This window comes from Ascaphus truei, chromosome 20 (assembly GCF_040206685.1).
Source record: "Ascaphus truei isolate aAscTru1 chromosome 20, aAscTru1.hap1, whole genome shotgun sequence".
NCBI lineage: Eukaryota > Metazoa > Chordata > Amphibia > Anura > Ascaphidae > Ascaphus > Ascaphus truei.
In genome coordinates, this window is record NC_134502.1 from 14,986,638 (window position 1) to 15,005,904 (window position 19,267).

The 19,267-nt window shown below is 43.6% G+C and overlaps 1 protein-coding gene across 1 annotated transcript; it reads left to right on the forward strand.

Annotated features, from left to right (window-relative positions):
• Positions 1–1,286: 1,286 nt before the first annotated feature.
• LOC142471359 (olfactory receptor 6B1-like) lies at positions 1,287–9,575 on the forward strand. The gene is made up of 2 exons (XM_075578174.1): positions 1,287–2,194; positions 9,554–9,575. The coding sequence occupies exons 1-2, from the start codon at positions 1,287–1,289 to the stop codon at positions 9,573–9,575; spliced, it is 930 nt and encodes a 309-aa protein (XP_075434289.1).
• The last annotated feature ends 9,692 nt before the right edge of the window (positions 9,576–19,267 follow it).

The window sequence follows — 19,267 nt, forward strand, 5'->3', positions numbered from 1 at the left end:
GTAGGGGCTCCAAAACAGAGCCTTGCGGGACACCACAGGTGATATCCAAGGGGTTGGTGTTAGAGCCTGAGATGGACACATTAGGATCTACCTCATAGGTAGGAATGTAACCATTTTAAAGTGTGTGCCCCTATTCCGGAGCCCTGGAGTTTGTTAAGCAAGATAGCATGATCAAAAGTATCAAAAGCCTTTGCAAAATCTAGCAATATTGCACCAGTAAGTTGTCCCAATTCCATTCCACACTGGATTTCATTGCAAACTTTTAGTATGGTAGTTACCATGGAATGTTTGGGGCGAAAGTCAGATTGGAATTGGCTAGGGAAATTTGTTTTGGTATAGTAATTTCTTAGTTGGGGGTGGACACATTTTCCCATGACTTTGGATAGTATTGGGAGAAGGGAGATTGGCCTGTCGTTTGAGACAGTGTTTTTGTCCCTACTTTTGAAGATTGGGACATCTCTGGCAGTTTTCCAGGTCTTAGGGATGTGGCCTGCAGACAGGATAGAGTTGACTATGGAAGCAATTGGTTTGGCAATGGCTGGGGCACCAAGTTGTACAGCTGCAGCAGCCATTATTCGAACAAATCTCGAAATGGAATTTCCACATTGGCTGCTTAGTTTTAATTTGAGGAGCACTTGTGTAATCTCCTCTTCAGATACTGGGATAAATTGAAAATTGTGGGAATTGTTGGGAGAGCGTGAGGCTATGTGGTTACTCTCAGAATGAGGTTCATGTTTGTAGTTTGGGTTGCATTTCGCTAATACGTTAGTAGCACACCCCACAAAGTATTAATTGAATGCATTTGCAAAGTCAGTGGGATTTGTCAGAGTAATATCCTCCTTGATGTTATTACATCGTTGTTGTTGGCTAGAAGACTGGAATATATTGTTGACGACTTTCCAGAAGTTAGCTGGGTTTGATGTATTCTGGTGAAGAATATCAGAGTAATATTGGGCTTTTGTGTGCCTTGTTTGCTTTGTGCACATTTTCCACCGGCATCTGTAGTGTTTAAGATACTTGGTAGTGCCAGTTACTTTAAAGCTTTTCCACAAGGCATCCCTGAAATAGTAGATCGCTATTAGGTCAGTTGTAACAAACTGAAGGTGGGCGCCGCATGATCTAATTTGGCGCAATTGAGCATGGGTATCACAGAGTTTTAAGAACTCAGATTGGAAATAGTCGACAGCAGAATCGGGGTCGGAAATTAAGTCAAATCTGTACCAAGGGCAGTTGGTAAAATCATCACAAGTATCAAATAAGCTTTTTTTTTTCTCCTTCATTAGGTGATGCATGGGAAGAATCACACATTAGTCACAGAATTCCTGCTTCTTGGATTCCAGACTCTTCACAACTTCAAGATTTTACTCTTCACTCTGTTCCTCATGACTTACATTATGACCATAAGTAGTAATCTCCTGATCATCGCATTGGTGTCAGCCAATCACCAACTCCACTCTCCCATGTACTTATTCCTTGCCCACTTGTCCTTGTCTGACATCATGTTCGCCTCGGTTATTGTCCCCAACATGCTACGACTCATATGGGGACAGGGTGGCACCATGTCTGTTGTTGGCTGCATTTGTCAACTTCACTTCTTTGCTTCGTCCGTGGCAACAGAGTGTTTCCTTCTCACAGTGATGTCCTACGACCGATACCTGGCCATCTGTCACCCGTTGCGTTACACCACCATTATGAATTTCAAGCTATGTCTTCAGTTGGCAATCTGGTCTTGGCTGTTAGGATTTGTGGTGACATTAATCTTAATTATTCCAGTCAGTCAGTTACAGTTCTGTGGCCCTAATGTAATTGACCATTTCTTCTGTGATTTTGCTCCTCTTCTAAAACACTCTTGTTACGACACCTCATTCATTGAAATTGAAAGCTTTGTGCTAACCTTCCCTGTAGCCCTCTTTCCCTTTGTGTTCATCATTGTTACCTATGTGTGTATCTTCCTCACCATCCTCAGGATCTCCTCAACCACTGGGAGACAGAAAGCCTTCTCCACCTGCAGCTCCCACCTCACGGTTGTTTGCACATATTATGGAACACTGATTATTATTTATGTTTTTCCATCCCGCGGACACACATTTACCATAAACAAGGTCCTATCTCTGCTGTACACGGTGGTGACTCCCTTCTTCAACCCTTTAATATATAGCCTGAGGAACAAGGAGATCGGGGCAGCTCTGAGGAGAAGGCTACAATATTTAACAGATTTCTGGCATGAAAGGAGAGGAAGGAAACCCAACATATGAACCTCTTTGTACTGTATAGATGGTAAGATTATTGATATTGAATTTGTGTAGGGACCTCGGAGTAGTCACTGCGTAGTTTGATGACATAGGGAAATGGAAGAATGGAAGAAATTTCCCACAGTAGAGCTTCAGAGAAAAAAATGATACAAGCAGCAATCACCATTAAATCATATACTTATAAAGTCCACGATATTCCATCAAGTGAATGATCCTATGTGAGCTCATTTGTGGGGTGTACACCAAAGATAAAAGGGTTAATCGGCGGGGGCCATATGATAGACCGACCTGACTCCCAATGATTTGATAAACAACACCCTAGAGCTGGATCCCACAGAGTATAACACTATAGTACTCACTGAACTTGATTGAAGAAGTCTGGATGGCGTGCAATGGTTCAGCAACAGATGCAGGTAAGGAGAGATACCAGCCAGGGGAAAAAGCGCCATGCACAGCCGCCGTGGAATCGCTGAAATACAAGCTGATGCTGCTGCGTCACTTAAAAATGCTTTATTGGGTCTTCAATGCTTACAAAAATAGGTAAGTATCTCACGAAGGAGAACTCTGACGCGTTTCAGCCGCAGGGGCCTTTGTCAAAGAGTAATCTCCTCTGTGAAAGTACCGGCATTTGTAATCACAGCCGCGTAATGGTCCGCCCCGTGAGTCAGCTGCTAGTACTCTCGAGATACCAGATAACGAGACTCTCCTAGTATGACACTATGGAGGGTAACCAAGACAACCGGCAGACTCAAAAATGCCGGAACACATACAGAAATGTTTGACAACAACATATACAGTATAAAGAAATGAAAAACGAAGTGGGAAGTTAAAATCTAAACAACAATACACAAATTATCATCTAAATAAATTTGTCTAAATAAAAAAAAATGTACAATAATGAAATAACGATAAAATGAAAAGAAAATAATATTACAAATAAAATATGTGTATAAAATTATATAGAATCAACTGCACAAAATATACCATTTACAAATACTGTTAAAAATAAATCTAGAGGTACTTAATTGTCATAGGTAGATAACTCTCAATGCTTGTTTGAAAATTATTTAAAATACATTTTTTTAAATAAATTTTCATGCCAAATCCATACACACATTCTGTGTGTGTGAGTGTGTGTGTGTGTGTGTGTGTGTGTGTGTGTGTGTGTGTGTGTGTGCGTGCGTGCGTGTGTGTGTACATACTGAAACTTGTCCTGCATTTGTTGAATCAAATTCTGAACCACCACGGTCAGATCCTGCACGTTCTTTGGGTCCGACTCCGACATCCCGGTTCTCTTTCTACAGCTCCTACTCTTATATATATATATATATGTATAAGAGAGTTGTGGGACACAAAAATTGGAGCTAGCAGTGTTCCTATATTTTCTCAATACCTAAGTTGACTACATATATGGGAACAATATAACACATATATAAATATAATATAGTAATTATCCTCAATTTGCATGATTTAAATCTAAAGGGTAATGAGACAATAGGAAAGATGTATTCATCTAGATGCATTACTAGACACATATAAATCAAGTAGTTCAAGAATAAACATGATATCTAATTATTAATAAAATAGTAAGATGTGAGCATAGGTATCAATCAATCAAAATTTTTTTAATTCCCACTCCATGTTCATTCCAAATGGGACCAGAGTATTAAGGGTGAATATCCAGAACATCTCACGTTTATTTTGTCTATTCCCTTTTCGATAGAGGGTGAAATATGTTCTAAACCACTGAATTTAAAATGATCAATTTGTCCTTGTGGACAGTTTGAAAAGTTTCTTGATACAGGTAAATTTAGATCTTTCTTTTTTATAGATCTGAGATGCTCAATACAGTATTTCTTATTGTGTGCGGCCAACATAATTTTTTCCACATCCACAATACAAAATATAGATTACATAATAAGTGTTTCACGTGATAAATTTATTTATGGTTAATTTATCTTTGGTCACTCCAGACGAGATGTGTTTGATGGATTTAGTGTATTTACAAATGATGCAGAAGCCACACTTATAAAAACCCTTTTGGTGGACAGAAACCTTTAGTTTGTTTCTTAGGAGTCTCATAGAGGCTTGGTGATAAATATGTGGAGAGGGTATTTGCTCTCCTAAAGGTAAACTTAGGTGGTCTCTTAACGAAAGGTTTAAGGGTGTGATCTAATCTCAAAATATGCCAATGTTTCAAAATGATTGATTTAATATCATTCGAGTGGCGACTGTATTGAGTAATGAATAATGGATTATCCATAAATCTGTCTTTTCTTTTTAATTCTGACCACATTTGGTGTGAATATTCTTCAATAAATCAGATCGTGGTGTAACAAATGCATGATTGAAAGCTTTTTGAATATCATCACATTTATACCCTCTCTGTTTGAACCTGTGGGCCAAATCTTTGGATTGTTCAATAAACATATCATCTGTGGAACAAATCCTCTTAACTCTCAAGAACTGGTCTTTTGGAATACCTTTAATCGTAGAAGATGGATGGCTACTTGTAGCTCTTAATAGAGTATTTCTTGAGTTTGGTTTACGAAAGATGTCGCTCTGAATTGTATTATCCATATCTATGAACAAAAAGACATCTAGAAATTCAATATGTTGTATATGTGCTTTGTAAGTAAAATGTAAATTAACATCATTACTATTTAGGGAATCCACGAAGCTCCTCAACAGTCCCATACCACCCTCCCAAATAATAATAAGGTCATCAATATATTTTCTATAAAACATAATATTGTGCCTATAGGGATTGGTGTCACCGAAAATATGCATCCACTCCCAAAAGCCCATAAAGAGGTTTGCGCATGAGGGAGCGAAAGAAGTGCCCATTGCGGTGCCTCGTTGTTGTAAGTAATATTGCCTATCAAATAAAAAATAATTATGTGTTAATAAAAACAAAATAGATTCTATAATAAAAGTGTTTTGTGTCTGTGAAGGATAAAAACGGTGCAAAAAATGTTGAATGGCTTGTATGCCGTGTTGGTGATTAATAATAGTGTACAGTGAGGTGACATCTAAAGAAACCCAAGTGTAAGTGCGTGACCAAGTGAAGTTATGGAGAGCGTTGAGGAGATCCGTGGAATTCCTTAAATAAGAAGGTAATTGATGCACCAGTGGTTGTAGGAACCGATCTATATATCTTGATAATCCATCTCCCAAAGATCCAATGCTCGATATAATTGGTCTGCCAGGCAGGCAGACCAGAGACTTATGGACCTTTGGGAGATGGTGGAAGATTGGAACCACAGGATCAGTACAATAGAGAAAGGATCTCTCTTTTTCATTAATTACCTGCAAGAGTACCCCAAAATCTAGCACTCCGTTCAGCTGTGAAAGAAATATCTGAGTTGGATCATTGGGAAGTTTTAGATATGACGTTTGATCTAGTAATTGTCTAAGGGCTTCCTTACTATAGTCATCAGTACTTTGGATGACTATAGCTCCACCCTTATCAGCATTTTTTATGACTATATTATTTTTCTTTTTTAACATCTTTAGTTGTATCATTTCATCTCTAGTCAAGTTGCTATGTTCATAGGATGAGAATCTAACTCCTTTAGCTTATTCCAATAGATCCCTTTCAACAAGCTGTTCAAAGGTGCTGATATGGGTTCCGTTACAGTGTGTAGGGTAGAATATTGATTTGGGTCTAAAACCTGAATCAATTGAACCTAAAAGGAAAGAATCCATATCAATAGCAGTATCGACATTGAATTCTTCCCAAAGGTCTTGCATATCTTGTAGTGTACATAGTTCTTTAAATGAAGAAAGAGTACAATCAATGGGATGATCCGATGGAGACAAGGAAACCAAATCCCCAAAAGGGGAAATGGATATCCCACCATCCAAAGGTCCCCCATTGGTTGTATGTGTTTTGTTTAGATTGAAGAATTTTTTTAGAACCAGTTTTCGGACAAATTTCTCAACATCTATAGTGGTATCGAACAATTTAAAATCCTCTGATGGGGCAAAATTAAGCCCTTTATTAATGAGAAATAATTAATTGTCAGTCAAGTCAACCTTTGAGATATTAATCACATTTAGATTATCTATTGATACTTTTTCCTTTGATGACATACTTTATAACCCCTTCCTGATAAGATTTGACTCAGGATGTCCTGTTTCCCCAATGGGAAGATTCACTCTATAGTTAGATGATCAGAAAGCTTTGAGCTGGTATCGGTACATGTACAGATGTAGAATGGGTTATTACTCTCGCTAGCGTATTATGGTGGGATATGTTGTTATATTCTGCGTTATCAGTGCCATTAAATCCTATGAAAACTCTGTTCTATAATATGACTTGTATACTGTATTCCATATATTGTAGTCCATCTGTATTATTAACACAAATATATTCCAGCGCCTCAAATTTATCAAGATATCAAGAATGTAAAAAGATGGTCAAATCATAGAGTAAAGTCCAGTTTGGAAGATCTTGATGTGCTTCAAATGACCTCTGAGAAGTTCCCAGGACATGTGGGAGTTAGCAAATAGAAAAGTCATAGTGTATACTGATAGCAAATATTTACACTAAAAAGACATACCAACACAAAAGATAAAAACAAACTAAGGTTTTATTTTAAACGGGCAAATGCACTATTATCCACATCTGGATAATAGTAATTTTACCCATACACATACATATGTGATTGTGTTAGGGGGGTTGTTGTAGGTACAGGGAGTGGGTTGTGTATTGGTACAGTAGGTAGTAGGTATTTTAATGTTTGTTGTGGGTAAAGGGATTGAGTGAAGGTGGTAGTTGCCACAGGGTGGGTGGATAGGCCTCGGGTGCGTAGTGGGAGAGGACGACATTTTAATTACCATAGTGGTTACTACCGCTAAGATAATGAAGGGGCTAACCCCTCCCGTAACCTTCTAACCACCCACTCTGGGGCTATTACCCCCTTCAGTAAACCGGGTAGTCTGCCTTAACCATTTCATTGCCTTAGCAGTTAGCCGCTAATGTAATGAAGCTGCGTACATTTTATTTTTATTAATAGTGTGCGTGAGCAGAGGGTCTCCTGAGCTGAACCAAATGGATTTCAGTCTAGGGGACACCCTGCTTCCCGTGATACAGACCCCGGTATGGGGTTCCAGTATCCCGCAATGTTAAAATCCTCCGCGTCACATGACCGGAGGCTGTTAACATGGCGGAGATACCGGCACCCCATATCAGAGCCTGTATCTCGGGAAGCAGGGGGTCCAAAAGGCTGAAACAATGCGATTCGGCTCCAGAGTCCCCCGGCTACAATACTGTAATGTTAAAATGAAATAAATTTACAAAGCAGCGAGCCCTGCTTTTTTTAATACAATGGGCCATTACAGCCTGCTTCGGTCCACCTCTCGAGATATTGTGGCATATTTGCCGTTTTCATCTCGAGATGTGGTCGAATGTTGGTGGCTACATCTGTATATGATGTGATTTGATGTGATGTGCTGAGTGTTGTGGTTAGAGCTTCAGGGTTTGTGTTTGTGTAAATTTGTCAAGTGGTAACAGGTGTTTGGAGGTTGGTGACCCCTCCTTCCTCCCAGGGTTTAAGCTCACCACTACCCACTTTTTAAGTAGCCGGTTATTTCATGCACCTGTGGAAGACTGGTCTATTGAGACATTTCTCACTCTACTGTAGAGGTAAATATTCACAGGTAGTTAGTGTTAGTGTTGTTGCTCTTATTGTACAGTATTAGATTTCCCTGTATTGTATCGTTGGTGATGCGCTGAGAACACTGTGTGTGCGCATTATAAATATAGATTATACATACACACAAACATACCTAAAAAGAAATCATTGTGAATGCAACATTGTTGTGACTCTTATTGTTTTAAAATGTCTTTAGGCAGAGGCTGAGATGAAGGCATTCCGATGTACTATATACACTATATATACGGTGTATATGTACACTATAAATACGGTGCAATATATGTTTCCGCTCTCTTAAGAGAAGTTTTATTATCTTAGAATGAGCCCTATAACAGCCACAGAGCATTAAAGATATCTGTGCGTATATCCAAACGCAATTGCAATTGAATATTACAATGTACTTTAAAGTACTTATGCCGTGCCACAACCTCCCCGCGGCTATCCACAAAAATACATTTCCACTGTGCCACCTGGCTCACAGATACTGAAATCATACACAAAAAAGCCATTTAACCATGGGGATATCATTTTGCCATCGATTAAACCGCGTCTTCACGCTGGTGGGATGTCACACCTTGCTCTGAAACCAGGAACAATAGTTCGAGCTGCATTGGTACAATTATAAAAGTTTAATTTGACTGTTCTCATGTGTGATAATTTATCAAGGACTAATCCTCTGGTCTTTTCCTATTGGCAAGTGCCAACCTCTCAATAAAGATAGTAATAATACAATGATAGATATTAATATTTTTAATGTATAGGTTAAAAACATAAATGATACTGTTAATATTATTCATATATTTATTTGTGTTATTTATAGAATACACACAATCTTAGCAAGCTGGAAAGCCAAATCCTGTACATTATATATATATATATATATATATATATATATATATATATATATATATATATATATATATATATATATATATATATACTGTATATATATATATTTTTATATATATATATATATATATATATGTATTATATATATGTATGTATATATATATATATATATATATATATATATATATATATATATATATATATATATATCACAACAAAAAGAAAAAATGGCGCCAACCTAAACCACTCAATGAATATAAATGATGAAAAAAAACCCTATACTATCAAGGTGGAGAAACATAGTACAAACAATACACAAACATATAAAAATAACAGATGAAAAGTCCAGAAAAAATATATAATAAAAAATATACAAATCCTAAAAAATGCTCCAATTGCTATCCAAAAGAGTCTCTGCAGCCCGATTGAAGGGAACACCACTTCCTTGAAGATATCTATAAAAACACAGAAAAAACAGGCGCACTCGTAGCGTAAAAGGTATAACAATATATTTATGGAGTCAAGGATTTAAAAACTCACAAACGTAGCTTAATAAAAAGCATTTTTGAGTAAAACTCAGCCAGCCAGACGTAGGTACCTGGTAGCAGATGACTTTGGTATAGTGTCCGGTGTAGGTACACTGCAGCAGCCTCTATGGATACCTCCGGAGCCCGGGGAACACGAGGGACGTCACCTTCCTCTCAATCCTGCGTCACACAGTGAGTACTCAGCTCCAGATACCGCGAGAACTCAGTGACGTCAGTGGATTCAACCGGAAAAAGTTCCCAAATTAATTGTAAATCATTGTAAATAACATTCGAGACACTCCAGTATATTAGTATGGCCACCACTGTTCATGGAAAATCCCTTTAATGAAGTCACATTATTGTGACGAAACACGTCAGGGACGTACCTTACGACATTGCGTCATCATGTCGCATGCACGCTTTATGGCCGGAGTGTGTAAAACTTCCACTGCAGCAAGTGCTGTTTGCTGGGTGATAATAGTGAAAGACAGGGTTGCAGACCTGTCTAAGACATGCAAATGAATATACAGGAATATTTACAGTTGCTTTATGCTTTACTGTAGAGGGTTTTAGTCACTTTTTTTACCCACCATAACCTTAATAGTGGTGGTGATTACCTACTCTTATCTCATTTGAGCAAATGTCAGCAAGCCAACCTCACACTGATGATACCCATCAAGGTTGAAACATGTCTGTGAGTGGGTTAACTGACTTTGCATCTCCCAAGTCCTTGCTTAAAAGCTGTGTTTAAAGCAGCATGCATTGGCTAAGGGTTGCTCATGTAATGTGAGCATGAGATAAAAAGTGGCACTGTGTGCTCATTTGCATGTCATTTCCAGAATCCCTTGCTGCAGTGGAAGTGCTGTTTGCTGGGTGATAATGATGAAAGACAGGGTTGCAGACCTGTCTAAGACATGCAAATGAATATACAGGAATATTTACAGTTGCTTTATGCTTTACTGTGGAGGGTTTTAGTCACTTTTTTTACCCACCATAACCTTAATAGTGGTGGTGATTACCTACTCTTATCTCATTTGAGCAAATGTCAGCAAGCCAACCTCACACTGATGATACCCATCAAGGTTGAAACATGTCTGTGAGTGGGTTAACAGACTTTGCATCTCCAAAGTCCTTGCTTAAAAGCTGTTTTTAAAGCAGCATGCATTGGCTAAGGGTTGCTCATGTAATGTGAGCATGAGATAAAAAGTGCACAGTGTGCTCATTTGCATGTCATTTCCCAGAATCCCTTGCTGCAGTGGAAGTGCTGTTTGCTGGGTGATAATGGTGAAAGACAGGGTTGCAGACCTGTCTAAGACATGCAAAAGAATATACAGGAATATTTACAGTTGCTTTATGCTTTACTGTGGAGGGTTTTAGTCACTTTTTTTTACCCACCATAACCTTAATAGTGGTGGTATATATATATACAGTGTTTGACAATTCATTATAACTACTCGCCTGCGGTGGGTGGATTTAGGCCGCTGGCGAGCCGTTGCTGTGGCTCTATTTATTCCCCTGCTCGCGCCAAAATGTTCAATTTTTTTTTTAAATAAATAAATAATTCCTCTCCCTGATTGGTCTGACGGGGGAAGAGGGCCGACTGGCAGCTCTGGGTCAGCCTTTCTCTCACCCCTCCCTCTGCCAACTCTGGGTCAGCTTCTCTCTCCCACTCCCCCTCACCCTCTGCCCCCTGCCAGGGGCGGGAGGAGCAAGGGAAGCGCTTCCCCTCCGTCCCACGCTCCTTTGGATCCCGCGCGGGCAGGTTAATGCTGCAGGCTGGCAGCTCTGTATGCACATGGGTAGTGCGCGTGCGCACGCGCAAGCAAAGTTCGCTGCTGGATCCAGCGCGTCACCGTCCGGCCACGTTTCCCATCGGGGAGTTGGTGTGGCCGTGCGGATGTCAATTTCCCCCGCAGGCCCCCCGATGTCCCCCGCAGGCCCCCACATGCACTCCATTTCCCCCGCAGGCCCCCCAATGTCGCCCGATGTTCCCCGCAGGCCCCCACATACCCCCGATTTCCCCCGCAAGCCCCCCAATGTCTCCCGATGTCCCCCGCAGGCCCCCACGTGCACTCCAGTTCCTCCGCAGTCCCCCCAATGTCTCTCTTCCTCTCTCTTCCTCTCTCTTCCTCTTTCTCTCTCTTCTCTCCCCCTCTCTCTCTCTCTGTGTCTCTCTGTGTCTCTCTGTGTCATAAAACACATCCAACCGGGGGAAGGACAAGCACAGATAACATTCCAAGAGACACTGTTTTTAAGTATAACTTTTGCTTGCTTCATTCATTGTAACATCGCCGGAAGAAGAGATCAGTGTATCTAGAAAGCTCGCACAAATAAAAGCATTTCGTTAGCCACAGAACGGTATCATCTATTTATTTTTTGATTATATATGTATATATATATATATATATATATATATATATATACATATATATATATATATGCAAATACAACTGTATGCTCATCTACATGTCTTAGGCAGGCCTGCAACCCCGCCATTCCCCATTATCACCCAGCATACAGCACTTCCACTGCAGCAAGGGATTCTGGGAAATGACATGCAAATAAGCACACAGTGTCACTTTTTGCCTCTTGCAATCTTGCAATCTCTACTCTTCTCTCTCTGCCTCCTGTTCCCTCGCTCTCTCCTACACCCTGCCTCTTATCTCTGCCTCTTGCACCCAAATCCATCTCCCTCTTCCTCCAACACAATCTCTCTCCTTCCTGCATCCACTGCTTCCCTCTCTATCCCTCCTGTCCACTGTACCCCCTCTCTCTTTATCTGTGCCTCCTGCACCCACTTACCCTGCCTCCTCTATCCAATTCCTCACTCTCCCTCCTTCCTGCATCCACTTGCCCCTCCCACTCCTGCACCCATGGACCCTCCTTTCTTCCTCTTCTGCACCCACTGGCCCCTCTCCTATCTCCCAATCCTGCACCAACTACATCTCTGCCTCCTTTCTGCATTCACTGCCCCTGTCTCTCTCCATCCTGTGTCCACTACCCCACAGACCCTCTCCTGCCCCCACTGCCCCTCTGTCTTCTGCCTGCACTAATTTTTTGGTTGAACCACTCACATGACAGTTTAATTAGTTTAGCATATTTTGTTATTAACCCTTTTTTAGGAGTCCTATGTGCTTAACTTTTGCAGACGTTTAAGTTCCCCAAAATATATGTGCTGGTCTTTTAAGTGGGCTAGACTCCCTATGTGAGTCTGTGGTTATCGGGAAAGGTTAGAAGCTCTTGGGGTGGATTTCCCATAATAGCCTGGCTGGTGCAATGCTAACCCAAACTGGCTCAATGATCCACAATGTTAAACAATATTCAACCCAATGTAGGGACCTATGCATGGGCATCCGCAGGAGGGGGCTAGGGGGGGGAGCTTGCCCCCCCCTGGATCACTCGCAGTCCCGGACTGTTTTTGGCATTTATGGTGCCGTATAGTATGTTAACGGCGCTATAAACGCGAAAAACAGACTCCGGGAGGACAGGGATGGAGGTGGGTGGGTCCCCCTGGCGCTGCGGCAGGCAGCTAGTTGAAGAAGAAGTAGTTAATACTAAGAAATGCGTTGGATGTAACATTCTATTGCCTTATAACTGCCTATATTGGCCTTTGTCTATACACTGGCCTGTCCTGTTTTTATTCCATCCTGTGTGCTGTTTTGGACACTTATGAGAGACTTTGTAAGACTTTTCAAACTTCCCTATTGAATCCACCACTGCTGTGGAGACAGTGACGTCACTACACGGCGTCCCGCAACGGAGCGGCATCGTGGCACGCTGAGGGCACCCCAGTGAGCTGCGGTCCTACCTCTGTGCAGAGGATATACCTGCTGAGGTATAGGAGCAGCTCCATATCGGCCAGGAAGCCAGAGCGATTTCACCGAGCCCCAATACCAGCTGCTGAACCTGGCTGCATGAAGGGAAATCCCCTTGGGAGTGAAAGACTGACGTCCTGCCCCAGAATCAACCGAGCTGCATCAGCAGAGGGAAACAAGCACCTGAATCTACAGCCAACAGTTGCCGAGTGGTAAACAGTGTGATACACACTACATGCCTTTTACCAATCTCTTTCATGTACGCAGATATATTACCCCCTTTTTAATCTGATAATACATTGTTTGATTTACTTCACTATTTGGCGTTGTGCGCTGTTTTCTTTTGTTTCCATTCAGCTAGTTGTAGGCTAGCCTATGCTGCTGCGCAGGAGGAAGCGCACCGCACTGTCATTGGTAGCACTCGGGAGTGAGGTGGCTCTCATTGGTAGCACTACCTACCAATAAGAGCCACCTCACTCCCAAATCAAGACCAATCTGGCCGCGGCCGGGCCCGCCATTGCGCTGCGGGGGCGCCAACAAGTCCACTCATCATTGGTAGCTGAGCGCTACCAATGAGAGTGACGCCGCCGTCCCTTGATGACCCAGTCCCTGAGTCGGACCAATCATGGTCCTCCTCTGACCTCCACTCATCACGCGGCCTCCCGCCCATCATGTTCCCGCCTCCTCTGACTTGTCGTCAATTTGCGCAGGCTCACAGTTCAGAGAGTCTGCTGAAGAGTGAAGACGCAGGCAGTAGCACTCTCTTTGCACAATAGGCCCTGGCGGCCCCGGCACTCTGCAGAGTAGACTGCAATTAGTTCTGAAATCTTAATCCAATAATCCACAGACCACAGTAGCTTTGCTGCCTCAGGGGGCAGGAGGTAGCATTTGGAATTGGCAACAATTTGAAAATTAGGGTACAAAGACAACACGACTTTTCGCTGAGTGCCAGTGCCACCACATGCATCATGGTGGCTATCTATTAAGCTGAGCTGAATAGAGTGTGAGAAAGATTCTGAGAGAATAGAGAAATATTATGGAAAAAGCAAGACAGGGGCAGGGTGAGAGTGAGAGAGCAGCAAGAGAGAGTAAAAGTAAAATAGATACAGCAAAAGAGAGACAAAGGAGCATGATGCTACTATGGATGGAAAAAGAAAGATGGGGAGAGAGAGGGAGCACATGATAGAAAAAACCCTGCACTGTGTCTTGTGTGTTGTTGAAAAAACAAGGAGAAGCAGACAGTGAAAAATGAGGGAAAGCAAGCAAACACTTAGAAAAACGGGGGAGCGGAAGATGTGGGATTATATCTGGTGAATAATGTGGATGCCATCCAATGCTAAGGCAAGTGCTGTGGGGTTATAACTGGTGCTGTGTGGCAAGTGTTTTGGGTGCAATCTAGTGCTGTGGCAAGTGAAATCTGGCAATACAGTATTTATATTTTGTGTGTGTGTGTACAATCATACTAATAAGTGCTCCCACATACTGTAGCTCATAGGTCGCAGCACGCCCCGTTCCGCAGTGGAACGGGATGGACCCAAAGATGAAGCATGCCACCAAGGGGAAACCCTATTGGGTGAGGGTCATATAAAGAAAACATTCTGTCTTCCTTGCTTTTTTGAAAAAGAGTTGGTTTTGCAGTACTGAAGGGTCTTTTGTTGATTAGAAGTATATATACCCACCCACCCACACTGTGTGCCACACACATACACTTTTCCTTTTTCAAGTTTCTATTACTGCATACAGGGCTGTATTCAATAAATAGTGCATTGTAAGTGAGTTATTTGAAGTTCACAAATCTCATCTTACCAATATAACTATGCATTATGCAAGGAAAGCTTGGATCTCCTAGCAGGAGAAATTTAAAGGGATTTTTCAACTCACTGCAGCTCATCTACAACCCACAGTTTATTCAATACTGCCAGCCCGGTGATGAGTATTTAATGATCCCCATTTTTTTTTCTTGTGCCCCACCTGGCACACATCATGTCGGAGGATCCTACGCAGAGAAGCAGCCTTAAAAAGTAGTAGAATGGACACTTCCGGTGACGTCACCATGGATGGCTTACTAGGAGAAGAGCTCCCGACACCCTCCGAAGAAATGAATCAGAAAAAGCACATACCCCCACTAAAAACTGCTCGAAATAAGCTCCCAACACTGCACCCAAGGCTGAGGACATGGCGGGGAAGGCAAAAAAAGCCCAAAATCCGGTCACAAAGTTATTTACCCCCGTGCCACGGCAGGCAGAGCTGAGCCCAGAGATCCAAGATGGCGGCGCTGAGCGCGATCCAGGAGCAATTTGACCCTGACCAGCAAGGACTAAATATAGAATTCTTTGAGTCCTTGTTCTTAAAGATGAGGAGAGGGGTCCAGAAGGATCTCGAGACGGCTTTGGAGGGAATACGTTCAGACCTAGGATCCCTCTCCAAAAGAACGGATGAATTAGAGGCAAAAATGGACGGAGTCCTCACTACCCAGACAGCGACCCAAGATGAGGTGACCAGGTGTGGGGAAGCAATAAGTGACCTGCAAAACGCGCTGGAAGACCTCACAAATAGAGAGAGGAGACAAAATATCCTCAAGAATATTCCTGAAGCTGTCTCCCACGAGGATCTCCAGACCCACCTGCGTTAGATATTCCTGCAGCTGGTCCCAGATCTGACCGAGCACGAGCTCCTAATGGACCGTGCACACCGCGCACTGGGTCCAAAGCCGTCGGACCCAAACCGCCACAGAGATGTCGTTGTGAGACTACACGCATACACCACAAATGAGAGGATCATGGAGGCCGCCAGAGGTCTGCGCAGCATACAAATAGAAGATGCGGATATACAAATCTTCAGTGACCTCTCCAGGATCACTATAATTAAAAGGAGAGAAATGAAACCCTTTACAAGCTACCTCCGCGACCGGGGGGTCAAATATCAATGGGGCTTTCCTTTCAAACTAGTTGTGCTCCGCAACGGCCACCATTTTACAATCTCGGCCCCTGAGGACTCTAGGGATTTTCTAAAAGCCCTGGGGATTCCCCCCCGCAGGATGAAAATCGACCCCCCCGCACCGCTGCAAGACCGGACCCCTCGGATACACCCCGTGCATTAGAACGCCTAGCCAGCCAGAGAGCGTCTCCAGTGCCACCTCAGAAGTTATGGCTGTTACCTGATCTTCCACGCGGCTGAAGAACCACCTTCTCTTCCTCTGCCGCCCAGCCCCCACAGACGCCCGTTAACCCCCAGATTCTCCTGCTCTGTCGGACTCCCAAGCCCCATGCAAAGAGCCGAGCACTGCAGCAAAACCCTTTCCCCCCATCCCATGCTCCCCCCCCCCTCCAACCCATACTCATCCTCCTCTGCCCCCCCCTCCCCGACCCCCTTCTCTGTCCTTCCTCTCCCCATCCCTGTCCCCCTCTCCTCGTGTTGCGAGGCCCTCTCATCCTCCCCGCCAGCACCCAGCTCCCCACAGAGGAGCCCTCACTTCGCTCTCAGGCACTCCCAAGATGGCTGCTAATGGGCCTCCACAACACCCGACCCGTCTCCGCTGTCCCGTAGGAAGAGTGGAGGGTCCAACTGAGCCCCGCAGGAGGCGTACTATACCCACCCTTCCCCTCCCCGCGGGTCCCCCTGACCCTTCTTCCCCCATATTCCAATCCCAGGCCCTAGCCGCTCTCCCCTCCAACCCACACATGGCCCTCCCCACAATTCTCCCTGATTCCCCAGCCTAAACCTGCCCACCCCCTACGCAGACCTGCCACTTACCTGCCAGACCCAGCTCTCCGGAGAGGACCCTTTGCTCGACCGGAGCCACCTCTGCAATTGATCCCTGTCGTATCACATCTAATCCCGCCCAGCTGATGGACTTCGCCCCAGGTTCCCGGTACGCCACATGATGAAATAACTCGTAGTGGGGCCCTCAGCCGCCACCTCGGAGCATCCCCAGAGCCCCGCTCGTCCCAGAAGTGCTCCTACACCATGGACTATCAACCTGCGGCCCCACTATAACTAACTCCATCGGCCAGGTTTTATATTTGTTTCAGACTACCACAATATCATCCTCCCTCTCCAGGATTCAGATGCCATCCCCCCCTTCCTCTCCTTCCCCCCTTGCCCCCCACCCACCCCCATTATCCCCCCATCCATCACCCACCCCCTCCTCCCCCTCCTCCCCCCTTTCTTCCCCCCTACCCCCCCCACCCACACCCTGCCCCCCCTATGCGCCCCCAAAACCCACTCTACTAAAACTGAGGAAGGCATACCCGGTCTGCGCTGTGCTCTCTTGACATTGTTTTATATGTATGCTTTAAAAAGAGCCCAGGTCTTGCTGCCCTCATGACCTCTGGCACACAACAAAAATGCAAAGACATATCTCTCTCACAATATTTATGCTTTCAATTGTATTGGTCCACCTTCCCTGTGCCCCCTTCCTCCCCCCTCTCCCCCCTCCCCCCTCCTCCCTTGCCCCCTACCCCATCCCTCCCCCCCCTCCCTCCCCACCCCCTCCCCCTCCCCTATCCCCCCCTTCCCTCCCCCACCCACACTTTGGGACCCCCTATTCCCCCCAGAACCCCCCCCCCACTAACAACGAGGAAGAAATACTTTATCTGCACTGTGATCTCTTGTCACTGTTTTATATGCATGGTTTAAAAAGAGCCCGGGTCATGCTGCCCTCATGACTTCCGGCATCTGACAAAAATGCAAAGATTTATCTCTCTCACAACATTTACGTTTGCAATTGTATTGGTTCACCTGCCCTGTGCCCCCTTCCCCCCCCTCCAAGCCCCACCCCCCCACTACCCAGAAACTCCCCCTTTCCCGGCCTACCTTACCACCCCTACCCCCAACCCCTCCCCCCCCTCACCCCAACCCCACCCCTCCCCCTCCTCCTCCTCCTCCTCCTCCCCCTCCCCCTCTCCCTCCTCCCTGACCTCACCTACCTCCCCCTGCCCACACCCCCCCCTACGCAGGCTGCAAAGGACATACCTATACCCCCCACCCCCAAACTCCCCACTTCCCCTCCCCCCTCCACAGTATCTAAAATGATCTAAGAAATGTTGTGAAACAAGGCTGACACCTCCCCCCCTCAATGCCTCAAGCTGGATTTGAGTATGGCAGAAGGTCCCCATCTCAACCCCCCCCTCCCCAACGAGGCTCATAACTGGAGTCTCAAGAGTCTCCTCAATCAAGGTCAGCAACTATCCGAATCGGGATAATGACAATTGTAAATTCTCGCATATGATCTTCTAGTTGTATTTGTCTGTATTCTTCTACCTTCTTAGAAGAAGACCCCGGAAGAAGGTAGAAGAATACAGATGAAGATGGATTACAACTAGAAGACCCCTGGATTGTCGTGTTTTATTATTTTAATGTTTATTATTTTATGGTTTTTTATTTTATGGGTTCCTGTTCGTGGATTGGTTCGTGAGTAAGCTGATCAACGGGAGTCGGTGGGGGCAAGTAATGGTAAGTTAAATAAAGAAATGTATTTAATGTAACGGTGTTTTTTTTTGCTTTTTCATGTCTTCATTTTTTTTTATGCATATCATTTCTTGCCACTGTATGTATGTATGTATGTATGTCTAGAGAGATATATACATACAGGGTAAGAAATGATAGTGTTGTTAAAGCTTGATTTTCTGTATTGTAAATGATTGTGGCTATGCTGCTATGCATAAATGTGTGTTAAATGTATTTTATTATTAGAGAGATGTAAGTTTTGGGCTTTATGCTGTACTGTAGGTTATGGAGAGGCTTGCTATAGTATATTGTAAATTTTGGTGTCCTTTTTTGTATGTTTTGAAGTTGTTCTCTGTTACGATAGCTCTTAAGCAGAAATGCTTTTAAGTAGAAATCTTTAAAGTAGAATGGATGTTTAAAAAAGGAAGTTGGGATATTGATCTGCTTCTCATCTCATCTCTTGTCTTTTCTCAGGTAAAAACATCTCAAATTGTCTGTGTGTCCTGCAATCCTCATACCCTGCTGTCTTTTTAGCTCATTTTAGTTCAATTTAGGTAAAAACATCTCAAATTGTCTGTGTGTCCTGTAATCCTCATACCCTGCTGTCTATTTAGCTAATTTTAGTTCAATTTAGGTAAAAACATCTCAAATTGTCTGTGTGTCCTGCAATCCTCATACCCTGCTGTCTATTTAGCTAATTTTAGTTCAATTTAGGT

What these genes read in the sequence shown, in the direction of transcription:
- LOC142471359 (XM_075578174.1), top strand. Translation starts at nt 1,287, where the DNA reads ATGCATGGGAAGAATCACACATTAGTCACAGAATTCCTGCTTCTTGGA. An exon ending in ATCGGGGCAGCTCTGAGGAG is followed by an intron (nt 2,195 to 9,553) that starts AAGGCTACAATA and finishes AGTTCCCAAATT; the next exon opens with AATTGTAAATCATTGTAAAT.